General features: G+C 39.0%; 2 protein-coding genes across 5 annotated transcripts in view; one reads left to right on the top strand and one right to left on the bottom strand.

Moving 5' to 3' along the window:
• The window catches only part of LOC146557791 (potassium channel subfamily K member 2-like), a 30,793-nt gene extending 26,389 nt beyond the window's left edge, over positions 1-4,404 (top strand). For both annotated transcript variants that reach the window (XM_085247320.1, XM_085247319.1), the window contains exon 7: positions 134-4,404. In XM_085247320.1, the coding sequence (XP_085103446.1) occupies positions 134-490 (357 nt within the window). In that variant the 3' untranslated portion in view covers positions 491-4,404. The remainder of the gene's footprint in view (positions 1-133) is intronic.
• prkg3 (protein kinase cGMP-dependent 3) overlaps positions 1-27,677 on the bottom strand; it is a 44,694-nt gene that overhangs the window by 15,311 nt on the left and 1,706 nt on the right. For 2 of the 3 annotated variants that reach the window (XM_085247315.1, XM_085247316.1), the window contains exons 2-19: positions 26,994-27,083; positions 25,545-25,607; positions 25,303-25,429; positions 25,053-25,219; positions 24,783-24,896; positions 23,641-23,746; positions 23,416-23,479; positions 23,198-23,275; positions 22,970-23,058; positions 22,288-22,353; positions 22,051-22,098; positions 21,864-21,905; positions 21,620-21,731; positions 20,399-20,535; positions 20,221-20,310; positions 19,933-20,074; positions 19,648-19,811; positions 19,322-19,438 (exon numbers count right to left, since the gene is read on the bottom strand). In XM_085247315.1, the coding sequence (XP_085103441.1) occupies positions 19,322-19,438; positions 19,648-19,811; positions 19,933-20,074; positions 20,221-20,310; positions 20,399-20,535; positions 21,620-21,731; positions 21,864-21,905; positions 22,051-22,098; positions 22,288-22,353; positions 22,970-23,058; positions 23,198-23,275; positions 23,416-23,479; positions 23,641-23,746; positions 24,783-24,896; positions 25,053-25,219; positions 25,303-25,429; positions 25,545-25,607; positions 26,994-27,083 (1,816 nt within the window). Of the gene's footprint in view, positions 1-15,627; positions 16,415-17,057; positions 17,134-17,835; positions 17,899-19,321; positions 19,439-19,647; positions 19,812-19,932; positions 20,075-20,220; positions 20,311-20,398; positions 20,536-21,619; positions 21,732-21,863; positions 21,906-22,050; positions 22,099-22,287; positions 22,354-22,969; positions 23,059-23,197; positions 23,276-23,415; positions 23,480-23,640; positions 23,747-24,782; positions 24,897-25,052; positions 25,220-25,302; positions 25,430-25,544; positions 25,608-26,993; positions 27,084-27,677 lie in introns of those variants that run through there. The other variant, XM_085247314.1, reaches the window with a different exon arrangement.

Raw genomic sequence — 27,677 nt, 5'->3', positions numbered from 1 at the left:
ACATGTTACCCAAACACAAGTAAACAGAGACATTTAGTGCAACTAGACTTTTCTAACACCAGGTGTAGATAGAGAAACTTAGAATCACGTGTTTGATCGCCTTCAAACATCAATCTTCATTCTTTTTCTGCAGGTTGGGGAGTTTCGTGCACATGCAGCAGAATGGACTGCAAATGTGTCAGCAGAGTTCAAAGAGACCCGCAGGCGACTCAGTGTTGACATTTATGACAAGTTTCAGCGTGCTGCATCCATCAAGCGCAAGCTGTCATCTGAGCTGGGTATTAATGCGTCCATCAACCAGGAAATGACCCCTGGCAAGAGGACGCTGTCAGCTAACTTTTGTGAGGACAGAGAGGGTTATCCCACAGTGAATCTTTCCCTCAGTCCTGTCCCGGGGGCCCTGGCGAGGAACGGCAGCCTTTATCTAAACGGCCTCAGTCCAGAATACGCCGACCGACAGGAGATCGCCATCATCGAAAACCTCAAATGAGGAGCAGCGTGAATAATAAGATTTGGGGAGCTGTGTAAAATACATCTAGCCACTGACAGAGATTACAGATACAAACATGCTTTTGTGTTCATTCACAGAGCATCGCTGATGACATACCCAAACACATTTGTTAAGTAGACTGTGTTCCAACCATCGCATAAATCAGTCATGAAGCCATGTACCTTCATGTGTGTGAGCCTCACACATAAAAACACACAGTTTGGATTTAGTCTGTGAAAGAAGTCTGAAGTCTTTATGTCATCAACGTGACTGACTGACTGCTGTGCTAGTGACTGAGCCAAATAAAAATAAAAAATAAAAAAAATTGTTCCAGACTGGAGCAAATGATTGTATTGGAGGCATGAGCTTGAAGAAAAAAAGAAAACTCCTCCTGAGCAGAGGAAGGAAATGAAAACCCTGTACCGAGGTAGCAACACACTGGGCATCCTGTCCTCCTACCCCCTGCAAACAAAGACCAATAAATTCATCAAACTTCGGAAGCAATAGACGTGTCTGTGCAAAGCTCCTGCTGAATTTTTCAGAGGCCCTGAAATCTGCATCAGATCGAGAGGATCCTCACTGATAAAAACACTGCATCATCAACAATGAACACGTTCTCTACAAGGCAGCAGCTCTGTGCTAACACAAAGGAATGTCCCTCTTTCTTTTGCTTTACGCTTGTTACAGCATGAATTTATATGCCTTGCATCTGCCGGTCAGTCTGCCCTCGCTATAGAGATGAATGTTGACATATTAGTTCCTTTGTGACTGACATTCAGTTTCTCATTATGAGGAATATTCCACTTGTGCCTTACTAAAAAGTATACTGAACCTTTGAGGATGACGGTGTGTGAGAGACTGAGCAGCGCTGGTGCGAGCTCTCATACTACTTATTTTTGAGAACAGCAGTGATAATCATGTGTTTGGGATGTGTCTTGGAAAATAAGTGGACATTTTTTTTCTTTGACTTGAGGGAGTTTGCATGACAAGGGAGGAGAAAGCATTTTGAGATATATTTGATTACTTGAGGTAACATTTGAGAAAAGGTCACCGCTTTATCAACTGTCTTAGTTTTTTTTCTTTAACCATCTTAATGTGCCAACAGTTACATTAACCACAGTGCCAGGCTTTCTGATCAAACCCTCTAACTCGAGTATACCAAAGCTATGATCCTGCTTTCCTGACAGAAGAATAAGATATTTCTAAAATCTAGCATTTCAGGGTTTTGAAAACTGAATTTAAATGAACTTCTGGCATTTGAGGTACTGTAGTAGTAAAATATCCGAAGCTGTGAGGCACATCTCCACCTTACCGCTCTCTGTGATTGAGCTGGTTGGGGAATAGTTCCTCTATTCGTAACGATAAGGTCTGTTATGTATTGTTGTTAGTGAATGTATACAATCAGAAATCCTTATTTACTGTGTGTCACATTAGTGACCCGATTAAGGCTTTACAGATATACTAGGGGCATCATATAGAAGAAGAAATTATTTAAATAAATGCTGCTCACTTACAGGTTTGGGGATGATGAAAATTTATACTAATGGCAGGAATGTTATTCAGGCACTGCCTATATCTCACTTCCACTTATAATTACTCTATGAATCTATGAATATGAATCTACTTCTTCTTTTAAATTATTAAAATATAAAAGTTAATCAATTTTTAAGGGATATTTTCCATTTTTGTCTCTCCTAGTGTATAGTGCATCTTGCTTGTCTGATTTTGTTCAGTGCATTTAAACAGCAACAGCTGGCACTGTCCCATTCATTTAATAGTGCCATTTACAGTTTTGCAGTTTGTCTTATAAGATGATTTGTTATGCCATATCAACCTTCCTCCATTCTGCTGCCATTAAATACTGCTAATTTGTCAAAGCTGTTGGCATCTTAGAGGTACCCAAAGTGTCCTTTGTCTTGACACTCCAGTTGTGGCAGTAGTGAGGCCAGTCAACCCTTTAGTTCAAGCACACCAGTTACCCTTGAATGCCATTTAACATGCAGGGGTAATGTAAATGAGGATGTTTTAGCAAAAACCACAATCTGGAAATTGAATGCTAAGCTAAACTGAGAGCACAAAGGCCCCAAATGGGACACAAATGAAGTTTCATGGTTGATAGGTTTGTGATTTATAGCACCTCCCCCTGCATCCTTATATGGTCTTTGTTGTTCTTTCACACTTTACAGTTTGGCTTCATCTAATATTCCCATAGCTGCTTTGCCAAGACACAGACAGTGATGAAATTCAGGGAAAAGTAAATTAAAACAGCTTGAACCAACCAAACAAGGTCTTATATAAGGATTAGTTGTCAAATATGTATGTCCATGAACTACCAATTGTAACGTTTAACTAACTTAACTCCAGCTTATATTAGCTTGATATTTCATTACTCATTTAGACGACTTTGGGGGAAAAAAGTAGTTTGTGATATGGTCAGCAAAAGTGACCTTTTAATCTGACCTCAGGATTATGCCAGTACAGTTTTTCTATGTATCTAATATGTTCCAGTTCATTTAAATAAATAAAAATGCAGAAATATGTTTCATTTTTGTATGTATAGAAATCAAATCTGAAGTAATTCTGCTCTTACAAAAAGAAATCATAACTATTGCTGCATATCATCCCATCTCCTAAAGGTGTAAGAAATAGTTTTAATATGTTTTTATTTTTGTTTGTTTGATTTTTGCCTTTCTAAGATCTTTACAGGCTAAGACATTACTTCAATTTTACTTCCCAAGTGACATTAATCCCCAAGTGTGACTCAGTTTAGCGGGCACAACATAATCCCTGACATGTTTTCTTGGTTTGAGCAGAGTCTGGTCGTGTGTGTTATAAAAGCCATTCGCTATTATGTGTAATAAAATCAAAGGGGCATCACTGAGGAAAATAGAAAGGAACTTTAACAAATAATACTGTTACTTCTCTTTATGTTTCTAAAAAGCAATCAATATCATGTAAACACTTACCTGTACCATGTGCTGAACTGCAATACACTGGGAGAAAGACTATTAGTACATAATTGCTGAGTAGTCTGAGGAAAGCCATCCCAGCTTTAGTGTAGCTTCTCAAAGCAAAGACTGTGCTGCTGCTTCCCTTGTCAGATACGTGATTAACAGCCTGTGAGTGCTGCAGAAAGTCAAGGAGGACCGTCAATGAAGTATTATATAACATGTCAGGACACGTAAGGCCACATGCACATGGTGGTTTGTATGACCATTAACGACTGCACGACTGAGCGTGTGCGTTCGGGTTTGAAGAAGCTCATTAAGTTTCCGCCCACACACATTACGTTTCCTTCTCTTTTCCCGAGGTGACAGTTTTTAATTAGGTCTGTAGCTCACATCAGAATCCTGATTCGAGCATGGTGAATGTATCCACCCATCGTTGACAGCTGAGAGGAGCCTCATTATAGACGTTAGCACATGCATCATTTAACGCAGCGATAAATGCTTGCAAAGGTGTTCCAATAGCTCATGTGGGTATGCTGTGAAAGGCCTTTTAAAGCTCCAGCCCTCATTAATTCAGAATCAGAATGTCGTAAACAAGAATCATGTATCAATCATAGTCATAATAACAACTTGGGTTTGGAAGATGCATGAGAATTTTACAATTTGTGATGGAAGGACAACACAAATAATTTTCACTGTATTTTTTTTATATATTTCTATTTGTTGAATATATGTGAAGGCTTCATGGACACGTGATCTTTTTTTTTTTTTTGAAACATGACATCATCAAGTGTTGCATGCTATTTTAAATGTTGTTTATTGATCATGAATTTCCTATCCGGGGCTTTGTTTGGTTTTTAAAAACAATATAGCATTGTATGTTTCCAGTGTGTTAATGTATGGTATGTCACATTAAACCATGACCACTTTTTTGAATATTTAGAATAAAAGGTTTTATATGAAAAAGGTCATTTTGTTTTTGTTCTAAAACATGATTTTTTTTAAAGCACAATTTTTTTTTATTGTAACATTTTACAAATCCAATGATAAGACAAAAAAAGACTGTCTCTCTGTATATCAGCGATTTCTACTAAAGATGTAGAACTTTTTAAAAAATGAATTATATGGTTTTAGCTTAATATGATTAACCAAATAGCTGAGCACTGTAAATTTCACCAGATTAACACGGTAACAGTAAATATTGTATTTGTTAGTGATGCATGGGGCACATTTAGTGTCATTATTCCATTATTCCTGCAGCAAAACAAATATTGCTGTTAAATTACAGTAAAGTGCCTGAAGCTAGATTTCTTTCTGGTAACAGTATTTTAAATAAATCCTGCAGCAGACTGATAAAACGGGACTAATGAGCTCTGAACTTTGCTGAAACCTTCTGTTAATGTTTTTGGGAAGTCCAGCAAAAAGAGCACTGCAGTAATCCAGTCTACTGAAAATGAATACATGAGTGATGGAGGCTCATGTCTTGGTTATATTCCTAAAATGGAAGAAGGCTGTCTTTATGATAAAAATCAATGTGAAGTTTAAGCTCAAATCAGAATCTAAAATAAGACTTTTACTGTGAGCTAATGTAACTAACGTATTAATTAACATATCATGTCTGATTTTAGGCCCAATTAAAAGAACTCACATTTTGTCTTTTGTCCTTGTTAAGTTTTAAGAGGTTTGTGGTGATCTATTTGTTGCTGTCAGTCAAATACAGTGTTAGAGAGTTCGTCATCTATCTCAGATAGGTATAGCTATGTATCATCTGCACAACTATGGTAACACATTATGCTGTGTGAACAGGTTGCCAAGTTGTAGCCCATATAAGGGCAAAAGTAATAAACCAATACAACTGCCATGTGGAACACCACAGGAAAAGTCATGAGTGGCTGATACCCAATCTTTCCTGTCAGTGATATATGATCTAAACCAGGGATGTCAAACTCATTTTACATGGTGGACCACATACAGCCCGCTATGATCTTAAGCGGGTCAGAAGAGTGAAGAAAGTCCCTTTCTCTAAGTGTAAAGAAGTTTAACTACACATTTACTTCCTGAGATATTGGGCAATTTCAACAGTAGGTTTCAGTTTTTCTACATGATAAAGAAATTTAAGAAATTTAAGAATTTAAGAAATTTAAGAAATTTAAGAAATGCTGCTGTGGTACAGCAGCATTTCTTAAATTGGGCTTAAATTGTAAGAGGCAAATGTGTAGACTTATAAAAGAGGTTCTAGCAGCTCATTGCCCAGACTCTCCTGTAAGTATAAAGCAGGAGGTTTCTCTTAATTTACAGGAAATGCCCCTTTTTTTCTTAGAATGGTAATTCTATAGTAGATTATCTAATTGGCTATTCAATTATCTATTGCTTAGCTATTTTGGTGTAGTATGAATGGCAGTGAGGGAGGTCTTAATTCGTAAGATGAGCTCTAAAATAAAAAATACAGTTAAAAGACCAACATTTACGGCCTCATTCACATTTTCTGAAGATGTCCAGTAGTACATCTTTAGCACGAAAAGGGAAGGTTTAATCTGTAATGAGTTTGAAGGTTTTGGTCTGTAATTAGTTAGTATACTAGTATCAAAGTTTGATTGCTTTAGTGGTTTAACTGTGGTTGTTTTAAAAGTGGAAGTAAAAACTCCAACCTCAAGTGATGTGTTAAGATCATTGCAACAGACTCAGAGATTCAGCAAAAAATGTGTTCCAGAGAAGGAGTGAGGACTGGATCTAGTTGTGAGGTGGAGGACTTGCAAGGCCATACAAAAGGTATATTGCTTTACATCAGCAGAAACACCATCTTGAATAACTGCCAACTTGTCCAGAATGAACTCTGCTGCATTTCTTCTTGATAAACAACGTGTGTTTTCTGTGCACCTCAACAATAAAGGACACAGTAGTGCGATAATCACGTAAGTAATGACGCACACCGTCTGATAATGGACAAGTGCTGACAAACTGATCTGAGTCACAAGCTGCAAAATGCTCGTCATGGTTCACAAGCACAGCATGGACCGAGAAGCCTACTCATGAGTGACTGCACTGACACCTTCACTTACCTCGAACGTTTTGTATTGAGAACTGTTTGTGCAATAATGTACAATTCTTCTCTAGGTCGTCCTCGACTTTCTTCTGTGCTAAATACAGAAATACCGGTACATAAAGCAATTTGCAACAAAAGCACTGACGCCTCTCCGTAGCCTACTACAGTTTCCCTTAATGAAAACTGACAGGTTACTTAATGACTTTCAAGATGGAGAGTGACATTGCACATCACCTTCCAGCCTCTGAGCTGTCAACAGACAGACAGGACTATAAGCACATTCTCGAATGCTGCATTTCACCAAGAGGACACAGCTTCTGACTCTGCTCTTTTAAGAAAGGCTATGATTCACTGCTCCTTGCCTTGCTTTTTATTTTGTAGACTGATAACAAAGTAAGTATTTAAACAATCATAATCCACAGGTTTTATAACTTATTTAACAAACAGGTTGTGTATACAGGAAAACTGCTTTAGCTAGAATTCTGTGAAACCCTTTTTTCAAAGCCCTCTGATCTTGCAGCTGGCGGAAGACTTTAACTGTATATAGCTGTTGTGGACCTTTGTAGTCACTCCACTCTGAAAAGGCTGCTTGTGATGTACTTAATAGCAAAGAGGTAGACTACGGCATCCTGAAAAATGCAGCCACAGAGCCAACTTGGTTGGAAATTCGTTCATTAGTGATTCTGTCTGCAGTGACATCAGAGACAAGCTGTGACTCAGCCACCAACCACAGTCGTCTGTAGTTGAAGAGGTACATGTTGAGGTTACCTCACACACTGAAAGCGAGCTGGAACTGTGTGTGGGTGCGTGGGTTGTGTGTGGAAAGACTTTGACAGGTCCTTTGTAGACTTTCAGTTCTACAGTTTTTTAGATTATAATTGGCCTCATGATGACTTTTTCTTAGATATTTCTGTTTCTTCGCACTCATTAAGCGCCGCTGAGTTGTGCAGCTGTGACAGCAAAATAAAATAGAAGGTGGAAAATTGTTTTTAAGATACACAATGTAACACACATTTACTTTTGTTGTTCCACTGTTGCGTTGAACACTGGAATACTCACCTTTTCATTTGGCCTTTAGTCTGTCAATGCTCAATATTCCCAATGCACAATATCTGTAATAGCAACGCTGTAAAGCCTTTTAAGAGCATGCAACATGTTGCATTCAAGACTTTGTTTTTTCCTCCTTTGTCATTCTTTCCATTGTGCATTACACATTGTGAAATGATCAGGACCCACACAGTGTTCAATTGTCACACTGAGCGCCTTTATTTTTTAAATACAGCGTTCCCACTGCTTCAGCGCTCGGAAGCCAGCTTTTCAGCTCCTTCCCACACCCCACGCCACTCCTTCCTGAGTCCAGGCACTAAAAAGGGGCAGATTTCATTAGTTCTAATTCCTCTCACCTGTCACCTTGGTCCTCCCGGCACAGCCCCTTGAGCTTACTGTACCACCCCTCCATTGCAGCAGAGCCAGAGACCACACCCCTGCCACAGACATCCTTTCCCCACTAAATTAAAATGCACTTTGCAGCTTTAAGAAGCTAAAGTGCAGACAACAGTAGTATTCTACTAGTAAAAGTAAAGTTTGTGAACTGTATGCAGTGTGATTCCTGTGGAAATTTAGCCCAGAATTGAGAGACAATTTTCAGAAATATTTTCAAAATTAATTCTCAAAAATACTTTAATGGGTGAGCAACAATGCAGTACTCTGATATTGAATCAGTTTGAATGTTTGTTTGTATTTTATCATATTAATGTATTGCTGCTACTTAACACAACAAATGTAGCACGGTTGTATTGTACTAGCTGACTTTTCAAAAGAGTGACCTAACAAGCAGTTAACTAGTTAGCAGTAGGTGCTGCTAGCATCTGACAGAGCCATGCTAGCTATTTCCTCATCCACCTTCTCAATACACTATTGCAAGCAGCAGGAGGAAGACGGCACCCCCGTGCATTTTTCAACAGGTTGCTCTGTGCTGATTATGAAATGTAATTACATTTTACCAGATACTGGGGAAACTGACAAGGTGAGCTATTAAAAAACAAACAAAAATGTCCAGTCATAAGGTATTTAAATGAGATTACGAAGCCAATTATAAAAGTCAAGCAGGAAACAAAGAGCAGCTCTTTAAAGCCAGATTAACAATATTTAAACTCTGACCTTTCTATTTGAATCTCATTTTCCTATCATGTGCTGGCTGTTGCAGAAAGGATATCCTCCCATGCTGGGAAGATGAATAACATCCTGACCTTTACTTCAATACTTGCTGAAGAACACAAATAGATATCATTTAAAGAAGGTGTCCCTGATAAATAGAAATGACAATTATAAAGCTTTTAAAATATCTTTAAAAATTATTCTACAGTGAGCTGATACATTCTAGGATACGACAATTATTCAGTCCAAAAATAGTAAACTTCATAATTTGGATCATGAATAGCCATCAACCCACATAGCAAAATTGGTATGGCCCCGATCTGGCCCACACAATGTGCTTACACGTAGCCCACATACCGCAAAGAATGACGGCCCTTTGGTGGCCCAGATCTGGTTTGCCAGAGGTGGCCCACACATGGGCCAGCACAAGGCCAGTTGCAGACATACTGGTGGTCTTGTGCTGGCCCATGTGTGGATTACCTCTGGCAAACCTTATCTGAGCCACCAAACGGCCATCATTCTTTGCGGTATGTGGGCCATGTGTAAATTGTGTGCAGCCACGGGCCATTTGCAGACACACTGCTGGCCCTGTGCTGGCCCAGAACAGTTTCAGCTCTGGCCCCAGATGTCAGCCTAATGTGTACCTTAATTAATCCATGTAATAACAACGTGCTGGAACATAATAGTGCAAAAGCAACATGACGGAACTCTGTTCAGACATTGAATGGACTGAGTGCTCTACAGCACTTTTCTACTGTCTCAGATTGCTCAAAGTGCTCTATACAACATGCCATAATTACCCAATCACACACACTTTCGTTAAACTGAGTGCTTCCTAACGACATTTATACACATTCAAGCTCTTGAGATGCAAACTTGAGGAGCCAGGGATCGAACCAATCACCTTGCAATCAGTAGGTGACCTGCTCTACCTCCTGAGCTACAGCCACCTGCTGGCACAGATGAGTAAACCGTCACTAGGTTTTGGATAAAGTGTACACTCACAAACCTGTCAAATCTGCATTTGAAACGTTGGCTACTATAGCAGTATAGTATTGCAACGTGGCATTTGGATCTTCTAACTAAAATAGGAAAATAGGAACATAAATAGTGCCATCATTGCCAGACCTGGCCCACATCTGGTTGACATACACCCTGCCATGACACCGGTCAGTCAGAAGTGCCAGCTTGATGCCAGATCCGGGCCAGACCTGTTTGTTATGGGCCTGGGCCACATAAACCAAACCACAATCGAGCCAGATATGGCATGTCATCACATAGACAGTACCAGCTATGCCAGGCCTGGCCCATATCTGGATGACATACGTCTTATCATGCCAGAAGTCAACCAGCAGAGCCGGCTTGATACCAGATCTGGGCCAGATCTGCTTGCTATGTGGGAAGGAAGCCAGGGCTTACTTTGCATTCTGTTGCAGCCTTAAAGTTACGCCTGTTTATGAGAATTTCATCATTTCTCTTCAAACTCCTACAGATGTTACTGAGAGGTTAACATACTTCTGAAAGCTCTGCAGCAGGAAGTCTTTGCCCTAGGCATTAAAACAAGATTTCACAAGGTCTGCAAAGATTTTCACTCCATTAGACAGGTTTATGATTTGATACCACAGCATAGTCAAGGAGCCTCAGTGACCTTGAAGGTTTTTGTAAACCTGTGTGAATAATCAGTGTTTTTGTAAACACTGATTATGCTACCAGCCAAAAAAAAGAGGAAACATTGTAGCAAACATTGTTGAACACAGAAAATGTTCTTGCACAAAACATCTGAACTATTGAATGGATAAAAAAAAGTAGTTATTCTGTACCATATTTTTATGATGAAGTGTGTGTGTGTGTGTGTGTGTGTGTGTGTGTGTGTGTGTGTCAGAGAGCTGTCAAGGCTGATGTGGAAGTCAGGTGTGGAGTCATAACAGTTGTCACGGTTCATATTTTTCAATGCTTTGTACCACCTTCCACACCAGCTAAGCTCTGCACGTTGAATGGATGGCCTTCAAAAGGTGAAAAGTGCAGTATCAATGGCTGCCTCCATCTGAGCTCCAACAGCTCTTCATGTCTATTTCTGCTCAGCAGAAAATTTCCAGCTAATGAGAAATGTATTCAATTTACATGGAAATGTCACATGATAGTTCATATTATTATTCACAGTTCCAGCTATCTTTCAGAAAAAGAAAAAGAAACTACTCAAAAGAGAGCAAAAGACTGATAATATTCTCATTATATTCTATACATTGTTATAGCAACTGTTATAGTATAAGAATGAATTTCCTCTGAAATGAACCTATTTCTCTACACATAGAGCAGTCCAGTTTCAGTTCTCTGTTAAAGCCAAAAATATGGATACTAAAAATTCTCCACAGGTGTATGTTGGCTACAGTAGGCTCCAGCTCCCATTAACGTTTCTTAATTCCAAACTGGACAACCAAAGAAAGAGTAAACTGAAGCGGATTTTTGAATTTGTGCCATGATGAGTTCTTAACAACCTCACAACAATGACAAATCTAGAGATCACTGTTCCTATCTGTTTGCCAACAAATTGTTACAATATGTAATTAAACAAATGGGATTCAACTTGTTAATTATACTGTATCTGTGGAGATAATTACAGATGTAACTGTGGGTATATGTTTCAAAAATTATCACAGTCAGGTTAAAAGACTTTCCTGGGTTTCCATTGGCTATATTCAGCAAACCTAAGCACTCCATGCACACACACATTCTTATATTTGCTGAACAGTGAGGACTTGGTAAAAATACCTACAAAGTGGGGTCACATTTAGGGTATAAGACATTCCTGCTCTTATACCCAAGTTTTTCTAGGATTGTGGGAGTGGCATGTACAAGATCATTCGTTTCTGTAATGCTGGAAGTGAGGATGATGAGTAGAGTAGGATCCCTTCTGATAAAACTCTTTTAGCCACAGTTTTCATCCTTAGCTCAGTAGATGCACGTGTCATAGCAAGTGGCTGGGCATCATCTAGTTCCTAAGGCCATTCTCTTCTACCAAGGTCAGCTCATTATGTCCATAATCTTCTCATAAGATTGTCACCTTTTTGAAATACATTAGGGCTTTTCACAGAAGATGTCTTTCCTTGCCAGAGCAGGTTACCTGTTTTTAATAATGTCCAGTACCATGTGATGACTAAAAAAAGTCCTTTATATTCTGCTTTTTGAACCGCTCTCTATCCCACCAAACACTTATGCACATACGCATGTACCACATTTACACCTACTCAGCTCCTGTATTTATAACTATAATTGGAGTGTGCTGAAGAACTGAAATGAGACATTGTAGGTACCTATAAGTACAGCTGTTTCCAAGGGCCTGAAGGGCATTCATGCATAAGAGCAACTCATCGCTGAGGCCAAATTAGGAAGGAGCGTTAAATCCATCTGCATACAGAATTCATGCACGACCACACTCAAACTGTAACTTTGATTGCTGTTTTAAAGCACTTGTCACCTGGGAAATTTAAAATAGCTCTTAAGGACAGGAACACATGAAATGTTGGCTTTACTCTGTACATATACAATAAAAAAGGCAACGCTGAAGTTTTAAATGTGCAGATACTGAGTCAGTGCACACTGTTTAGCTACTGGCAGTATACTGTATTTTCAGGTAAATTTCCCAGTCATTTAGAAAACAGGAGATAAGGGGTAAACGGATATGAAGAAAGTTGTGATATAACCTATTACACAAATTATGGTCATTACTACTCTCATTGTGAATAATCAGCATTTTCATCAGAGATAAGGACCTACCTCATAATAGCAGAGCAGGTCAAGAAATACTCAAAGAAAGGTGACTCAGTTATCGTGCTCAGTGTCTGAGGAGCAATAATTTCTTCAAAAGTCAAATAAAATCATGGACAAGACAATAACTCATACATTGACTTCCTCAATTTAAATGTTATATAACTACAGTTATATAATGGTTGCTGGCAGGAAATAAGTGCATGCTGTGGGTTTAAAATACACACAGTATGCTTCTGCATATACCATTATTTTCTGCATACACAAGCAGCTACATTTGGTAAATTAGAGCCAGTCATCACAGACAGACATTATCAGGATATAATTAAAACCATATACTCAGTCAGGAAGCAGCTGAACTATTAAAGGTGAATAACAGCAGTTAATTTAGCAGGATTTTAAAAGTTATACAACAGCAGAGCTTCGCTATTTCTGGCCTGCTGCAACAGGTGTGGAAGAGTCTGATAAACAATAGTTTTTAGCACATGTCATGTAAAAATAAAAAAGAAGGGGGCAAAAGGGAAATCTCAAAGGTAATCTCACACATGAGTTAACATGAGATGAGTCCTGCCTCTAAACAGGAAACACAGGAGAAAGGTGGACACTGAGGAAGAGCTTTCATAGTCCATCACATCAAATGTTAGCTTTCAAGTTCTATTTTTGTTTGATTTTTTTTCCTGCACACACCTACTGGCTGTACCCAGACACATGCAATCTTGTCAGAGAAGTGGAATTTCTGAGTTATTTTTTCTCTGCTTAGTGCAGCTGTACATTTATTTTTATACTGGCAGCAGATCAAGAGTAGTTGTAAACTAGAGTTACAATAGGGAAAATGAAAGAATAACCAACGGACTTAAGTTCCTAATTTTAATTTTAGCTAACTATTTAAAGGTCGTGTTTACGGTTGGTGTTTGTCCCAGTTGTCACAGGGTACATCCTGAACATGTCACCTATCTGTCACAGGGCTAACAATGAGACAGACAACCATTCATCCATTCATCCGTTTTCCTCCCTTTATTCCATTCAGGTTTGGGGGGGGGAGGCTATCCCAATTGTCATAGAGCGAGAGGCAAGATTCACCCTGGTCACGTCGCCAGTTTATCACAGAGAGACAACCCTTCGCATTCCCAAGTTCACCAATTAGCCAAAAATGTGTGTGTTTTGGACTGTGAGAGGGAGCCAGATTATCCAGAACTCTGTACAGAAATATCCCAAGCTGGCAGGTGAATTAGCCCTAGGACCTTCTTGCTATGAGGCAACACTGCTCTCCACCACATCATCGTGTGGAGAAATGGATGGATGGATATAGCTTGAAGCTTAGTATGCGGGTTTCCATTAGGAAAGCTACTACAAACCCATTTTACCTGCATTACATTGCATGCTCAACACTAAAATTAAATGAAAAATGCCCTTAGTTTTAGTCATTTCCTGAAGAAGCTGTGGGTGCATATGTATTCATTGAGACTTGTCTATATATGAGAGTTGACCATGTTCACAAATTGTTGCATGTGTACTGTTTTACCTGTTCAGAACTTCTTAAACCAGCCATACAAATATCAAAAACTAAACTAAACTAAAAATGAGGTTGAAAAAAAATACATAATGGAAATAATAATAAAAAAGAATTAAAATTAACAAAATTTGCAGGACCTTTCATTCAAGCATGAATGCAATGATGCAATCATTGTCCAGAATATGACTAGCCAAAGCTGTGCAACAATCATTTCAAATATTTTCCAGTTCTCAACTGGGTACAATCAATCAGAGTACATAATGTTTTACATGTTCTGGGTTTTGATGGTTCATTGGGGTATAGGAAAAAACACACACACACTAAAATCTCCAGACTGGAGTGCTTTTAATAGAGCATCAAGTAGTGGCTCCTTTATGATCCCGTTATGGGAAATATAATACCTGCATGGAGAAGTCAGATCGAGAGTGCTGATTGAAGTGGTTACATGTTTCCTGCACTTTTGTATTCTTTCTCAGGGCAGCCAATCACTCATCAGGGCTGCCTTACGCAGAAACAGATGCCCACTCAGACCTCTCAAACATAAGTGACCAAACAAAGCAGCAAGCAAAGAGAGGGGCTTAAGTAGACTCAGCACAGGTGCAAACAATAATTAATCAGCACAGGTGTTAGCACTGAGCCTAATTAACTCAAGACTGCTCAGTGGAGAAAACACAACCGGGAAGGACATTTAGTGAAAGAACACAGCGAGGCGCAAATGTTTGCTTTTCCCTGGTGTTTCTTTTTTCTTCTTTAGTGTTTCAGGTTAAACTTCAGGCTGCATGAGACAATCCTCTCACATGGAGCTCAGTCAATATTCCTCGCAAGAAAATGAGCTTGAAGACAGAGACACTCACAGACAGGAGTCAGGATAAGACCACATCAATCAACTGTGTAAATGTTCGTTTGAGTCTATCAGCCTCAATCCCCTTTCTGCTCAATCTATCGTTTATAATGAGTCTGGAGATGCATTCAGTGCAGCTGAAATCTATGGCATCATTGGAAGAAATGGGGCTTCAATACACATGAATGTTACTCGAGAGAGTGACAAGAAATCAGAAAACTGTTATGAGTTACTGGGATTGGATAAACAGAGTATATTGTGTTTGCTCTGTTAATCATACCACATGCATCACAGGTAAAACAAAGTGATCTGCAAACAGGAAGTCACGGTTTACTGCTGTGAATAGGAAATACTTGTAACTATACTGTGCATCCTCTGGGCTGCTTCTGTCATTGCTGCTGGGGTATTAGAGTCTATGCTTCAATGTGTTTTGGGTCTTCTGTAGGAAGGAAACATCTGGCAGCGGGTATTTTCCCTCTGGAAGATGTGGTTTTTATTCCTGTGAAGTTTGTGTCGTGATGTGGAAAACTGGTCTCAGCAGGCACATCGTGCGCATTAACAGGAGGGGACAGGAAGACTCCTTCCTCCAGCCCTAAAACCTGCTGCCACATCAGACAGCTGTGCCTTTCCAGACCCAAACAGTCAGCTGCAGCCATTGTCAAGAACATGAGATTAAACCCTTATTATGTCACAGGCCACTTTCCACCCTGATAACATTCTTAAAAACGCATTTCCACCATGCATTGTTATCTATCATAAATCTAATCTCTGAATACTTTGGTGTCAGCAGGAGGAAAAAAAGTAAATCAAATCGGCTCGGTATTTTATTGCAGCACAGTAACAAATTGAGCTGAATCAAGTGTATAAGGGCAATTTTTCTTTATTTTCAATCAAAAAGGTATTCTTCATCATGATGTTCAGTTATCTTTTTATCTAGAAATCAAGGCCTAACACCACAAGAAAGTAACAGTGTAACGTAAACAACTTTATCAAGAGGATAAGCACTTTTTTTTTCTTTAAAACTTTAAAGATTCAAAGGAACAATAGACACAGACATACATTACAGCTATGGCATTAGAAATGATTCTGTTTCCAGGTTTGATAAGGACAGGGTTTTTTTGTTGTTGTTGTTTGGTACAAGTTGTACCATATGACAGAAACTCTCCACTAAACACAGGGATGGGTGTTTTTATTGGAATCAGTAAAAAGTGTTATATAGATGTTGTTATTGGCACTTCTCCACCAGACACCAAATTGACTTGGACTGTATTTGGAAACAAAATGTTGTACCATGTTCTTGTAACACATTTACATATTTTGGCCCCTTATCCACCTTTATGGTTGTTTTAGAATAGCAAAAGAGGAATTTCGGCACACGTCTAAAGTGCATGATTCGATACAGTTTCACTCCAATAATCAAATTTAAATCAACTTGGTTGTTTGTTTTGTTTTTTCCAAACAGGAAATTCTTCCCACCCTCATATGACTTTAGCCCTGTTTTGGCCCCAACTCAGGCGACCTACAATTATCCTATATGGAGATCTCTTCTTGATCCTTTAACATGGCAGAATCAGAAGTCACGGTCCCAGCCAGAGAACTCCTCTTCTGCCTTCGTCTGATCAAGAGGGAAGCGATCAAAGTTGATGTAGCAGGGACCCTGAAAGAGGATGAAATGTTAATGAAGCTCATCAAACAGCCTATCCCGTAATCTATTTCTAATCAGTAATATTAAGCACTCTTAAATCCCCTCATTTTAACAAAATTCGGCTAGTGACGAAATAACACCCACATAGTCCCAATGAAGCAAATTCAACATTTTTGGGGAGTTGATCATTTATTTTAAAGAAGCATTTACTTTTGAATGAAGCATTTAGTAAAAATATTTTTAAATGTTCATTTGAAAGCATAATCCTACAGTTTTGGTTTTTTTTTTTAATCTTAACACATGACTAGGAAGAGGATGAGGACAAGAAGAGCAAGAAACTGGAGCAACTACGATAGGCTAATTTCCTTTCTGGGGCCAGTAATGATATGAGGGTGAAAAACTTAGGGTTGTTTTCCATTTGGACTTTCTATTTTTTCATGTTCATGCAGTGTGTAATAACCTTTCAGACCCAGGTTTTGTTAATATAGTCTGAATACACAGTGGGTTTCATGTATCAAAACGTTCTTTAGCCACTGCGAAAACCAGTAATATTTGCTCCACACAATCCTGCCTGCGGTCCTTCTTTTGTTTCACTTTCTCTAAACATAAAAAAAGGTTCTGCTTTCCATGTAAGAGTAACACTGGTTTGACTTGCCTTGCGGATAAGCCGTGTTGTGGGAGCCTCAAGCTGACCCACACGCAGCTTGTGCCAGTTCATACTGCTGAACCACCTGAAGGTAAAAAGGGAGAGTTTGTCATTACTATTACTATTATTATTATTAAACATGGTTTTATAATCATAAAATAATAACAAGGTAAAAAGGCTCAATCAGCAGTGTAGAAACATAATCTATAAAGACAAAATCACCATGCTGTACAAAGAACTTTAGACTGCTAATCACTTCCCTATTTTTCACATAGTATATATTTATTGTAGTAAATGTACTCACTCTATAGTAATACCGCTATAATAATTACGCAACATCGTATGTGCTATGCACTTGAGGTGGAAAGGTGCATAATGTTTATCATTACAGATTAGTAAATGTATAAAATTACTGTTGCCTGTTCAATATAGGCAAAAATGCCTTGTTGATGCCAAAGGTCAGAGGAGAATAGCTGACCTGCTTCAAGTTAGATAGGAACTCTACAGTAAATCAGATAACAACTGGTTACAACCGAGGTAAGCAGAAGAGCTCAGGAAACTGACATTACAATTCACACCAAAATTGGATGATGGAAGTTTGGAAAAAAGCTTTCTGTTCTCAATTTCAGATGCAACATTTGTATAGTAGATTCAGAATCTGGCATAAACAACGTGAAAGCATGGATACATCTTGGTTGTACCAGTGGTTCAGACTGGTGGTGTAGTGTAATGTACTACAGTACAGGCAGCAGTAGGTGACCAAAGAAGAGAGTTTTGCCATGGTTACCTGTGATGCCGGATATCTTTGATCCCATTTTTGGTGTTTCCTAATCTCTGACCAGGCCGAGGTCTGAAAAAATGCATCATTCAGAGAGAAGGCAGTTCAGAAACTGCTTTTGGTTTCATGAGCTTTCATTTTTCAAGAGGTGTGTTTTATTACAAATATATTTCTATATAAATACAAATGCATCTAATGATGGAATGCTTTCTTTTTCAGACATTTTTGTCATTTTTCATTATTCACACTGTACTTTGAGGCACTGTGGCATTTCCAAACAAGAAAACTCACCGACCAGATTTTGGGGGATTTTTAGTTTTTTTTGGTACACCTGCTTAAGTGCTTGTGAATTCTATTTCAAATCAGCCAACGATATGGAAGCAAACCAATGCATTTAGACGTGCAGTTCAAGCTGAGCATCAGGATGAGGAAGAAAGGTAATTTAAGTGACTTTGAACGTGGTTGTCGGTGCCAGACGGGCTGGTCTAAGTATTTCAGTAACTGACAATCTACTGGGATTTTTTCTTACACATCCATCTTTAGAGTTTACAGAGAATGGTCCAAAAAAGAGAAAATATCCAGCGAACGATAGTTTTGTAATAATTTTGTGTTTAAACCAGGTTGTCAAACATAAGGCCCGGGGACCAGAATCGGCAGACTCCAATCCAGTCCACTAAAAGGCATAAATTTAGAGACTTTTAAACTTTTAATCTCATCAGTTTTACAGCTTATGATAAAGACCTTCCCTACAGCCATCCATACTATACTTAAGTAATTAAATCCACTCTTCTATAGAAATATCAGTTTTTACATTGAATTCACAGTCAGCAAAAACAGACAAAAACACACATTGACAAACTATATTGTATACTTACGGGACAGTGTGTGCAGTGAACTACTAGATATAGTTTTCTGTAATTTTACACATTTCATTGGTCCAGCCCACTTAAGATCAAACTGTGGCCCACGATGTGGAAACTACTTTGAAATCTCTGTTTTAAATGCTAAAGCCTACCTGACTATTAATACTACCCATGTCCATCCCTTTAACACCTCAGTGTACCAATTTTCTCATGGCTGCTTCTTGCAAGCTAATATGCAATAATGTCACAAACCTCAAATCATCTCAAACTGATTACAGTGAGTTCACTGTGCTCAAACGGCCTCCACAGGTACCAGATCTTAGTGTAAAAAGCTCTTCTGGGATGTGGTGGAACAGCAGATTCACATCATGGATGTGCAGCTGACAAATCTGCAGTAACTGTGTGATGCTGTCATGCCAATATGGACCAAAATCTCTGAGGATGTTTTAAGCACCTATGCCACAAATAAGACAAAAAGGGGTCTAATCTAGTATTAGGATGGTGTAGATAATGAAGTTGCCACTGAGTGAAATTTTCATAAGGTCTAATTCCATTTTTCTTTTTTGTACAATTATCAGTGACCTATATGAAAATGTAATCTATGTGCTCTCAATAAACTCAGCTGTTCTTACCTGCACAGTTTACTGATAATGGACTTGGCTGCTTCGCTCATATAAGGTGCATAATGGAGCTCCCCATCCAAAATTTTGGCATAAATCTTCTGGGGCTCTGAGCTTGAAAAGGGAGGGCTGACCATTTGAAAACAGAAAAAAAACGTGTTGTTAATAAATGTTTAATTTTTATTGAATGGTATTAAAAAGACTGAAACCTGAAATTGTGAGACACTGAGCTCTGAAAAAGCCATACAGTGCTGCTGCCATCTGCTGGTAAACATTAAGGTTATTTTATGTCTCTGTTGGTTAAAAAAAAAAAGTATTATTATTATCATTGTTATTACCTTCCCGCCAATAGTTCAAAAATCAGGATGCCAAGAGACCAAAAGTCAACTGCAAAGTCATGTCCCTGGTTCTTGATGATCTCTGGAGCCATGTACTCAGGAGTACCAACAAATGAGTAGGTTTTCTCACCCCGAACCAGCTCCTTTGCAAAACCAAAGTCAACCTGGATGATGACAAGCACCCACACAAGAATCAAATGTGATGATAAAGTCTTCATTAACTGAAATTCACATTAAAAAAAAAGTTTGTTTGCTTTAGAAACTTGTTTACAGCTAAAGACGCACCAGTTTGACGTAGCCCTTCGCATCCAGCATCAGGTTCTCAGGCTTTAGGTCTCTATACATGATGTTCTTCTTGTGGAGGTAAGCATAGGCCTCCACCACGCAGGCAGTGCAGAACACAGCGACACGCTCGTCAAAACGACCTCTAACATTCACAAAGATGCAATAAGTTGGACAACGGTTTTCTTAAAAATTTCTGTAAACTTCCATCTGCTACAGCTTCTACAAAAAAGTATGTATTTTAAACTGGGGAACTCCAAATATAGAGCATGATTTCACTTTTCGTCTTACACTTCTTTGAGTTTGGTCCAGATTTCCCCACCACTACAGAACTCCATCACCATGTAGATGTATCGTGTGTCTTTGAAAGCTCCATGAAGTCTAGAAACAGCGAGAGCAGAAAACATTTTCAGGTGCTCTGCGCTCAACCGATGGATTTAAAACACTGCAGTCCACATATCTTTGATACCTGACAATGAATTCACACTGCACAGCTTTAAGGATCTTCTTCTCAAACAGCATGTGCTCTTCCTGTCTCTTGGCAACAATGTGCTTCTTGCTGACTCGCTTCACGGCGTAATATTTTCCATGGGGCAGGGTGGTCATCTTAGAAGAGCAAAAACAGTCATCAGTGCTAAATATTTTACAACCCCAGTTCCAAAAAGAGTCAGGACAATGTGTGAAATGTTTAAGTTCTCATGTCAGGTAACAATGTAACAAAGTAATATGGTTGGGTATAAATCGAGCATCTTCGACAGGGAGAGATTCTCAGCAGGGTAGAGGGGCAGAGGGGCAGTTCACAAGGAGGATGGGGTTCAAGCGCTATCATGGAAAGAGTAAGCCATACATGAACAACATCCAAAAACACCAGTCTTCTGCAGGACAGAGCTCATTTAAAATGGATAAAGGAAAAGTGAAAAACTGTTCTGTGGTCAGACGAATCAAAATTTAAACTTCTTTTTTGGAAAACATCCTGTACTCTGGACTAAAAAGGAAGCAAATTATCCCAACTTTTTCAAGACACATTGCAGCCATGAAATTCAAAACAAGCTAATATTTTTTTCTGAAAGTCGTACATTTCCCTATTTTTAACTTTTGATATGTTTTGCTTCTTTTATATCGTGATTAAAATACAGGTTGTGAGATTTTCAAATTATTGCATTCTGCACTGCATTTCACACAGTGTCCCCACATTTTTGGAACTGGGGGGTTTGGATTTACTGCAAATGAGAGAAATATCCATATATGTTAAAGTACATAAACGTTTAGTGGCTAATGCGACCGTAACTAAAATGAGGGGTTAGAGCTGAGCACAAGTTAGCTGAACAACAAATTATAAATTTTTTCTGACTGTGGGAGTAATTACCTTTAGCAGTTCACAGACTACCTTATACATCACATCAGTGTTTACAGTAGGCTGACAGAGCCTCTCTTTACAACAGCAACTTCCACGTGCCAGTGCAGGGTAAACATAGCTATAATTATTATGTCCTTTTTCCATTTCGATAGCTCAAACGGTTGTGACACATGGGACCATAATACATCATCCATTATGACTGTGTTAACCCTGTTCTGGTGTGGTGGTGAAAACTACCTCTGTAGTTTCTACCTTTCTAATAAATGTTTAAAATATATATATATATATATATAGTGTGTGTGTTTTTAAACCCAGACAAGATGCACAACTGACCAGCGCCACACGGCCAAATCCTCCAACTCCAAGTGTGACAGGATCTCCTTGATAGCGACCCTCCTGATAGAAGACTGGAACCAGATCCTTCAATCTCAGAGTGGAGCTGGGGCTGAGAAAGAGTGGTGATTTTATTTTTATTTTTTAGATTTGTTTTCACTAATAACTGCTTATTGAGCTTATTCTGGTGACTGATTGTTGGTTTTGTAACATATTTTAACCTTCACCTTCAACAGCCCCTCACCTCAACTTTTCTGGAGGTTGCGCCTCCTGCATCACTTTGGAGCTGGAAGTGAAAATAAATTTGACAGGATATGAGCAGGAAACTAACTGGGGCAGTCTATTTCACCTCCACGTCACACTCTCGGTAAGGTGGAGGAAAAAACAAATTGTGGTTATGCAATCAACAGTGCTTTTTTTTCAATACATACTCATCAAAGAGTTCCAGGTGCTCTACGGGAATTGTTTCTTCAAATACCCTAAACAAAAGGCATCATTAGTCAAGCTGTGCATCTGTAAGCAAGTGGGAAAACACAACAGACAGCAAACAGACTGTAAAGCAACCGAAGAATTGTCCTCTCCAGGAGCAACAGCTGTCACTGCAGAGCCTGAGCGAACACACTATCACATTCGGTTACTGTCGGAATTGAGTGCTGGGTCAGACTCACTCCTTGTCAATGGAGAAGCAGGTAACAGGGCCGTCGGCAGTGCAGGTTGCTGTCCTCAAGACCTCGCTGCAAGACAAAAAGCATTGCCAAAATTCAAGTCTGTGGAAATGCAGTGAATACAGCTGCAGAAAGAGAACCTCATAGAGATATTTTAATTGAATAACATATATTAGCAAATACTAATATGTAGATTAAAAAATATGCAATGTGAAAAAGTACTGCATTATTTTGAGAAAAATAATTCCCAGTGAAATTGCAATGGTGCTGCATGTCCTGCAAATTAGAGGCAGACAACACAAGCTAGATGATATTTGATATTTATTAAAAATCCAATATCCTCCTTGTATAATCAAAACAACCTCTGTTATTCCACCAGAGGATCACACACACACACACACACACACACCCACACACACACACAGTGTTTCTGTATGCATGCACCTCTACTGACAGCCACAGCAATAAATTTGCTTCAATGGCTCATTTGCATCTTAGCAGAACTGCGCAATTTAGGGAAAAACGTGATGTTTCCGTCACTAGAGAGCATTCGGAGGATAATCTGAAGAATCTGCAAAATAAAAATGTCACAGCTGACAGCAGCTGAGGAAGGCGCGAGGAGCACATCGTGCTGCACGAGGCTCTCGCAAATGTCCTCAGGCATGTGTTGTGTCTCCATGGTTACCGTATGAGGGCCTGTTCCCCGAAATGCTCCCCTTTTCCCATCCTGCGAATCTGCTTCTGATGACCGTTCACGTTCTTAGTCACCAACACCTGAAGGGGAAACACGCACACAGGCAAACAAACGGAAAGAATAAATGTTATGCACACAAGAGAAATATGGGTTTGTGAAATAGGCTGGATAAAAACTCTGGGTGTGACTGGCCAAAGACGCACGTTAAGATATCGTTACCTCTCCTTTGAGGATGATGTAGAATGCATTTCCTTCTGTTCCCTCTCGAACTATAACATCTTTGTCCTGGTACTTCACCTAGAAGAGACAGAATTAAAAATAATATTAAGAAAAATGTGTACTTTCAGATTCACTCCAAGAGCTGAAAGAAAACATCCTTGTGTTCAGTGTATTTGATTCTGTTGTGTCGTAGCAAAAAAAGACATCGAGGTGCACACCTCCTCCATGGAGTCAATGATTTTGGACAACTGGACATCATTCAGGTCCTTCAGAGTGTGGGCCCTGAAATGGCAAGTGGGAATTTAAGAGAAAATTAGAAATAGGGGAAGCATTTGCTGCATTAGTGCAGCGAAAAATACCAAAACTGTTATGATAGAGTTACAAAGAGAATCCGAGGAGTCGGGATGAAAGTTTTATCATGGCTGCTGAGTCTAGAAACTCACGTCTTCAGGAAGCCCATGAGCTGTTCTCGTTTCTTCTTGGACTTGTTGGTCATAATGCTTCTGTAGGTCTGTCGCTCCATGCACCACAGATGCACAGGTGTCTTTGCTGCAATATGAGCACACAATAATAGAGATAAAAATAAACAAAAATAAAAAGAGTAGTGGACTCAGTTAACTTTGAAGCATATTTTACGATTAAGACATTTGAACTCTTGAATTAATTTAACTACAACTGTAACAAAAACTGATTGAACCTTTAAAATTATTGGGGTTTTGTTTGATTGAAAATTCACAAATACTGTTCAGATGTAATAGATGAAATCTGAAATAAATGACATAAAACTATAGCCAGATGCACTCTATTACCATCGCAGAACTCATATGACAAAGTGAGATAAATGAGAGACAAGCTTGCTGCAGATGGGAGAAAACTGCCTTCCCACGGGTGGATTGCATTGTAAAGGGATGTACTTGAACACACTGTTTTTTCTACATTGAATCAGGCACCTTTGTTACAAAACTACTGTGACTAAAAAGCTATTATTTTTTTCTGTCACTGTTATGTTAGTTAAGTTATGTTATTGTTTTGGTTTTGTCACATTTTACATTTCATTGTCCGAAAAAGCTGCTACCTTTCATAGCACAAGGCATGTTCATTATATCAAAATGCGACTCCAAGCGTTTGTGATAAGCAGCAACATCCTCCTTCACATGTTTTCTGCATCCATTTTGGGGATTTTGGACAACCAGTCCCAAAACCACACTAAACCAGTTTCAATCAGGATACTGTTTGGGTCCTTTCAAAATAAGAGTTTCTTCTTTTTCAGAAGTGTTATTGTTAGTCAGTTTGTTCTCCCCTCAGTGACTATAATGTGTCCAAATACCAAAGCAAACTATGATATTCTCCCCACCATGCTCTAGAGTTAGGTTGATGTTTTGTTGTTAACATGCTGGGCAGTTTTCCTCCAATGCACTGCTATGTATTTCTGTCAAAAAGTTCATCCATTATCTCATATGTAGAACATATGTGGTCATATATTATACATACATACATGTCTCCACATAAATTACATTATACTATATAATACAATCACTACAACCCTCTGCAAAACCCTCCAGGAGGCATCATTATACAGGCTGACCTTTGACTGTTGCTGTCCTTTTGCAGTTGTACAGAATCGCCAGCTCTCCAAAAACATCACCACTAGTAAGAGTTCGGAGGTCACGGCCAGACTGGCTCACAGAAAGCTCACCAGCTATAAAGAAAGGGCAAAAAAAAATAGATATTAAAATTTGCTTATTTGTGAAATGATGCTGTAAGAAGTTAATAACCCAGTTTTAAAAATCTTCCGTATATACATGGAGCAATCGCAGATAAAAAGACAGACATTCATACTAAGGTGTGTGCCTACCTGCCACAATGTACATGCTGTCTCCTTCAGAGCCTTCCTGAATGACTTCATCTCCAGGATTGAAGTGAGATACCTTTAACAGGTCCACCATCATGGCTATTTGCTCATCATCTAACCGGCTCAGGAAGTCATTCTTCTGGATAGCTTTGACAATTAGGCTCGTCTCACTGCCGATAGAAAGTTCAAAGAAGTCATCTACAACATACAAACTGGGTATTATATAAGTTGTTGGAAAGGTGCTGATGCTGACCTGACATTTTTCTTCACCCTCGCCCGTTTAATCTCCAGGTTCTCCGGGATTGGTTCTGAAGCTATGACAGCTGCACGGCTCTTCCTGACCTCAGGTTCAATCTCATTACCGGTCTGAGAGGGAAAGTCTGTAACAGAAACAAATGGATGGTTACAGATCGCCATTAGAAATCGCATCAATCATGTGTGTAAGTAGATAAGTAGATGTGTCCCTGTTCTGTGTTCCCGTGAAGAGCTGCTTACCGAGATCATGATACTGAGTCTGCAGTTGTTGCAGGAGTTTCTCTTTCTCGGTGAGTCGTTTTTCTGTGAATGTGAAGAAAAAAAACACATATTAAATGTGCAAAACACATTAAAAGTGACGATTTCTGTGCTTTGTATATAAAAGATGGATATGGGTCTGAAACATAAGCCAAAGTAAATTCTCTCTAATGGCCTGCAGGGATCCACTCCTCTGAATGCAAACGTAATGAATCACCCTAGAATGACCCTAGTTGTCTCTTGATTTATGACTTCACTAAATACCTTAATAGTGAGTTTATTTTATGAATCACCCGTTTCGAGTCTTTGAGTCACATACTGATGTCACTTTTGTCAATTAAGATCACAATCAAAGACAAATAACATAAAGCATACATTGGGCATGGATACATTTATGACTGACAAGTCATAAATGTATGTAATGTCATCCATTCATGAGTATATAATGTCATCCACTTATCAGCCTGATCCATCTCTCATTGTGGTTTAAGCCCATAAACCAATGAGTAACTGCATGGTTTTCTACATGTGTACTCCGTGTTTTATGTACAGTGGGGCCATGCTAATAACTGATCCATGCTATTAACTGATCTCTGGCCATGATCAGAAAAAAAAAGTCTAAAATTTTAGTTGCATCCCTCCAACATTTTACACTCATCAGTCACATAATTAGGTACATGTTGCTAGTACTGGGTTGGATCAGAGCTGTCTTAATTCTTCATTACATAGATTCATCATGGTGCTGGAAACAATCCTCAGAGACTTTATTCCATATTGACCTGACAGCATCACATGATTTTGTCACATGTCATCCATGGCATGATTTTCCCATTCCATCACACCCCAAAGGTGACCATGCGAGACATTTCAGTACAGTGAAACTCTCATGTTCAAGTAACCAGTTTGAGATGACATGAGCTTTATGACATGCCACATTAGCCACCAGAGGATGGACATGTGGTCATAATAGGATGATAAGATCTAATACTAAGGCACCCAAAGTGTGCCAAGAAAATATCTCCCATGCCATTACACCATCATCACCAGATCATGGATCCATGGTTTGATGTTGATGTGAAATGTTGACCATCTACCATCCAAAACAAGCAGCACAAGTGGAGACTTATCAGACCAGGGAATCTTCTCTAATCCAGTTTCTGTGAGCACATGAAGCTTCCTGTTCAAACTGCTTCAGCCGTTTGTCTTGACCATGTCTACCTGTCTAAGTTCCACTGATTCCACATCTTAAGTAAAAGTCCTGTGAAGGCCTCATTCTGGTTCTCTAAATTTGAACTCAACCTTCAGAACTTTAAGAGCTCCACCTTTAATTCATGTGTTCGTATATATCCCAATATTCACCTCAATGAACCTGCTATTGCACAATGAAGTCTCTACAATATTTAAAGCTTATATAGTTATTGTTGTACTCACCTAGGTCCTTATTTTGCCTCTGCAGCTCCTTGTTGATCAGACATTGCTTTTCTAGCTGCTGCTTCAGCTCCTCTATTTGCTTCTCCATAGCTACAGCGGGAATAAGATTTTTTTTAAAAGGAAGATTTATGGGAGAATTTCATATAACAGGAAAACGAGAAGTTGTATAAATTATGCACCTGAACACAGACATAAAATGTAGCCCCAGTTGTTGTGATATTTGTGGAAACTCCTACACACAAAGCCATAAAGGGTGATATTTAAACTGTAACTGTGTTGATACCTTTTTCTCAAAGCACTGAACCCTACTTCACTGGCAGCACACAGCAAGAGCCCTGCTGAATAATGCAGACTAATGATGGACAGTCAACGGGGTGCTTTCTGAGTGCTGTCACACCCTGCCAGCATTTGCTGAAGATCTGTTACAGTTTCTGTGACTGATAATGACACAAAACCTGTCAAAGCTGTATAAAAACCCCTTTAAATGATAGATCGCTTTTTCCAGGCTTTGCGTTTATATGCAGATTATTTATATTTGCTGGTTGTGGGTTGTTACACTAATGTGAGACATAAAAAACCCTGTGACTATGCATAAGCAGGTCATATTAACTGACAGATTCATTAGCACTGCTGCATGAGCTTAACAATGAAGTTAACCACAAGCCAGATCCAATACCTCTCTTA

The sequence above is a fragment of the Mchenga conophoros genome, linkage group LG15, assembly GCF_057382185.1.
Source record: "Mchenga conophoros isolate Kocher_MC1m ecotype Shallow Benthic linkage group LG15, M_conophoros_male_GT1.1, whole genome shotgun sequence".
Lineage (NCBI taxonomy): Eukaryota > Metazoa > Chordata > Actinopteri > Cichliformes > Cichlidae > Mchenga > Mchenga conophoros.
Note: the sequence above shows the minus strand (reverse complement) of the source record. Positions and strands in the feature narration are given on the sequence as shown.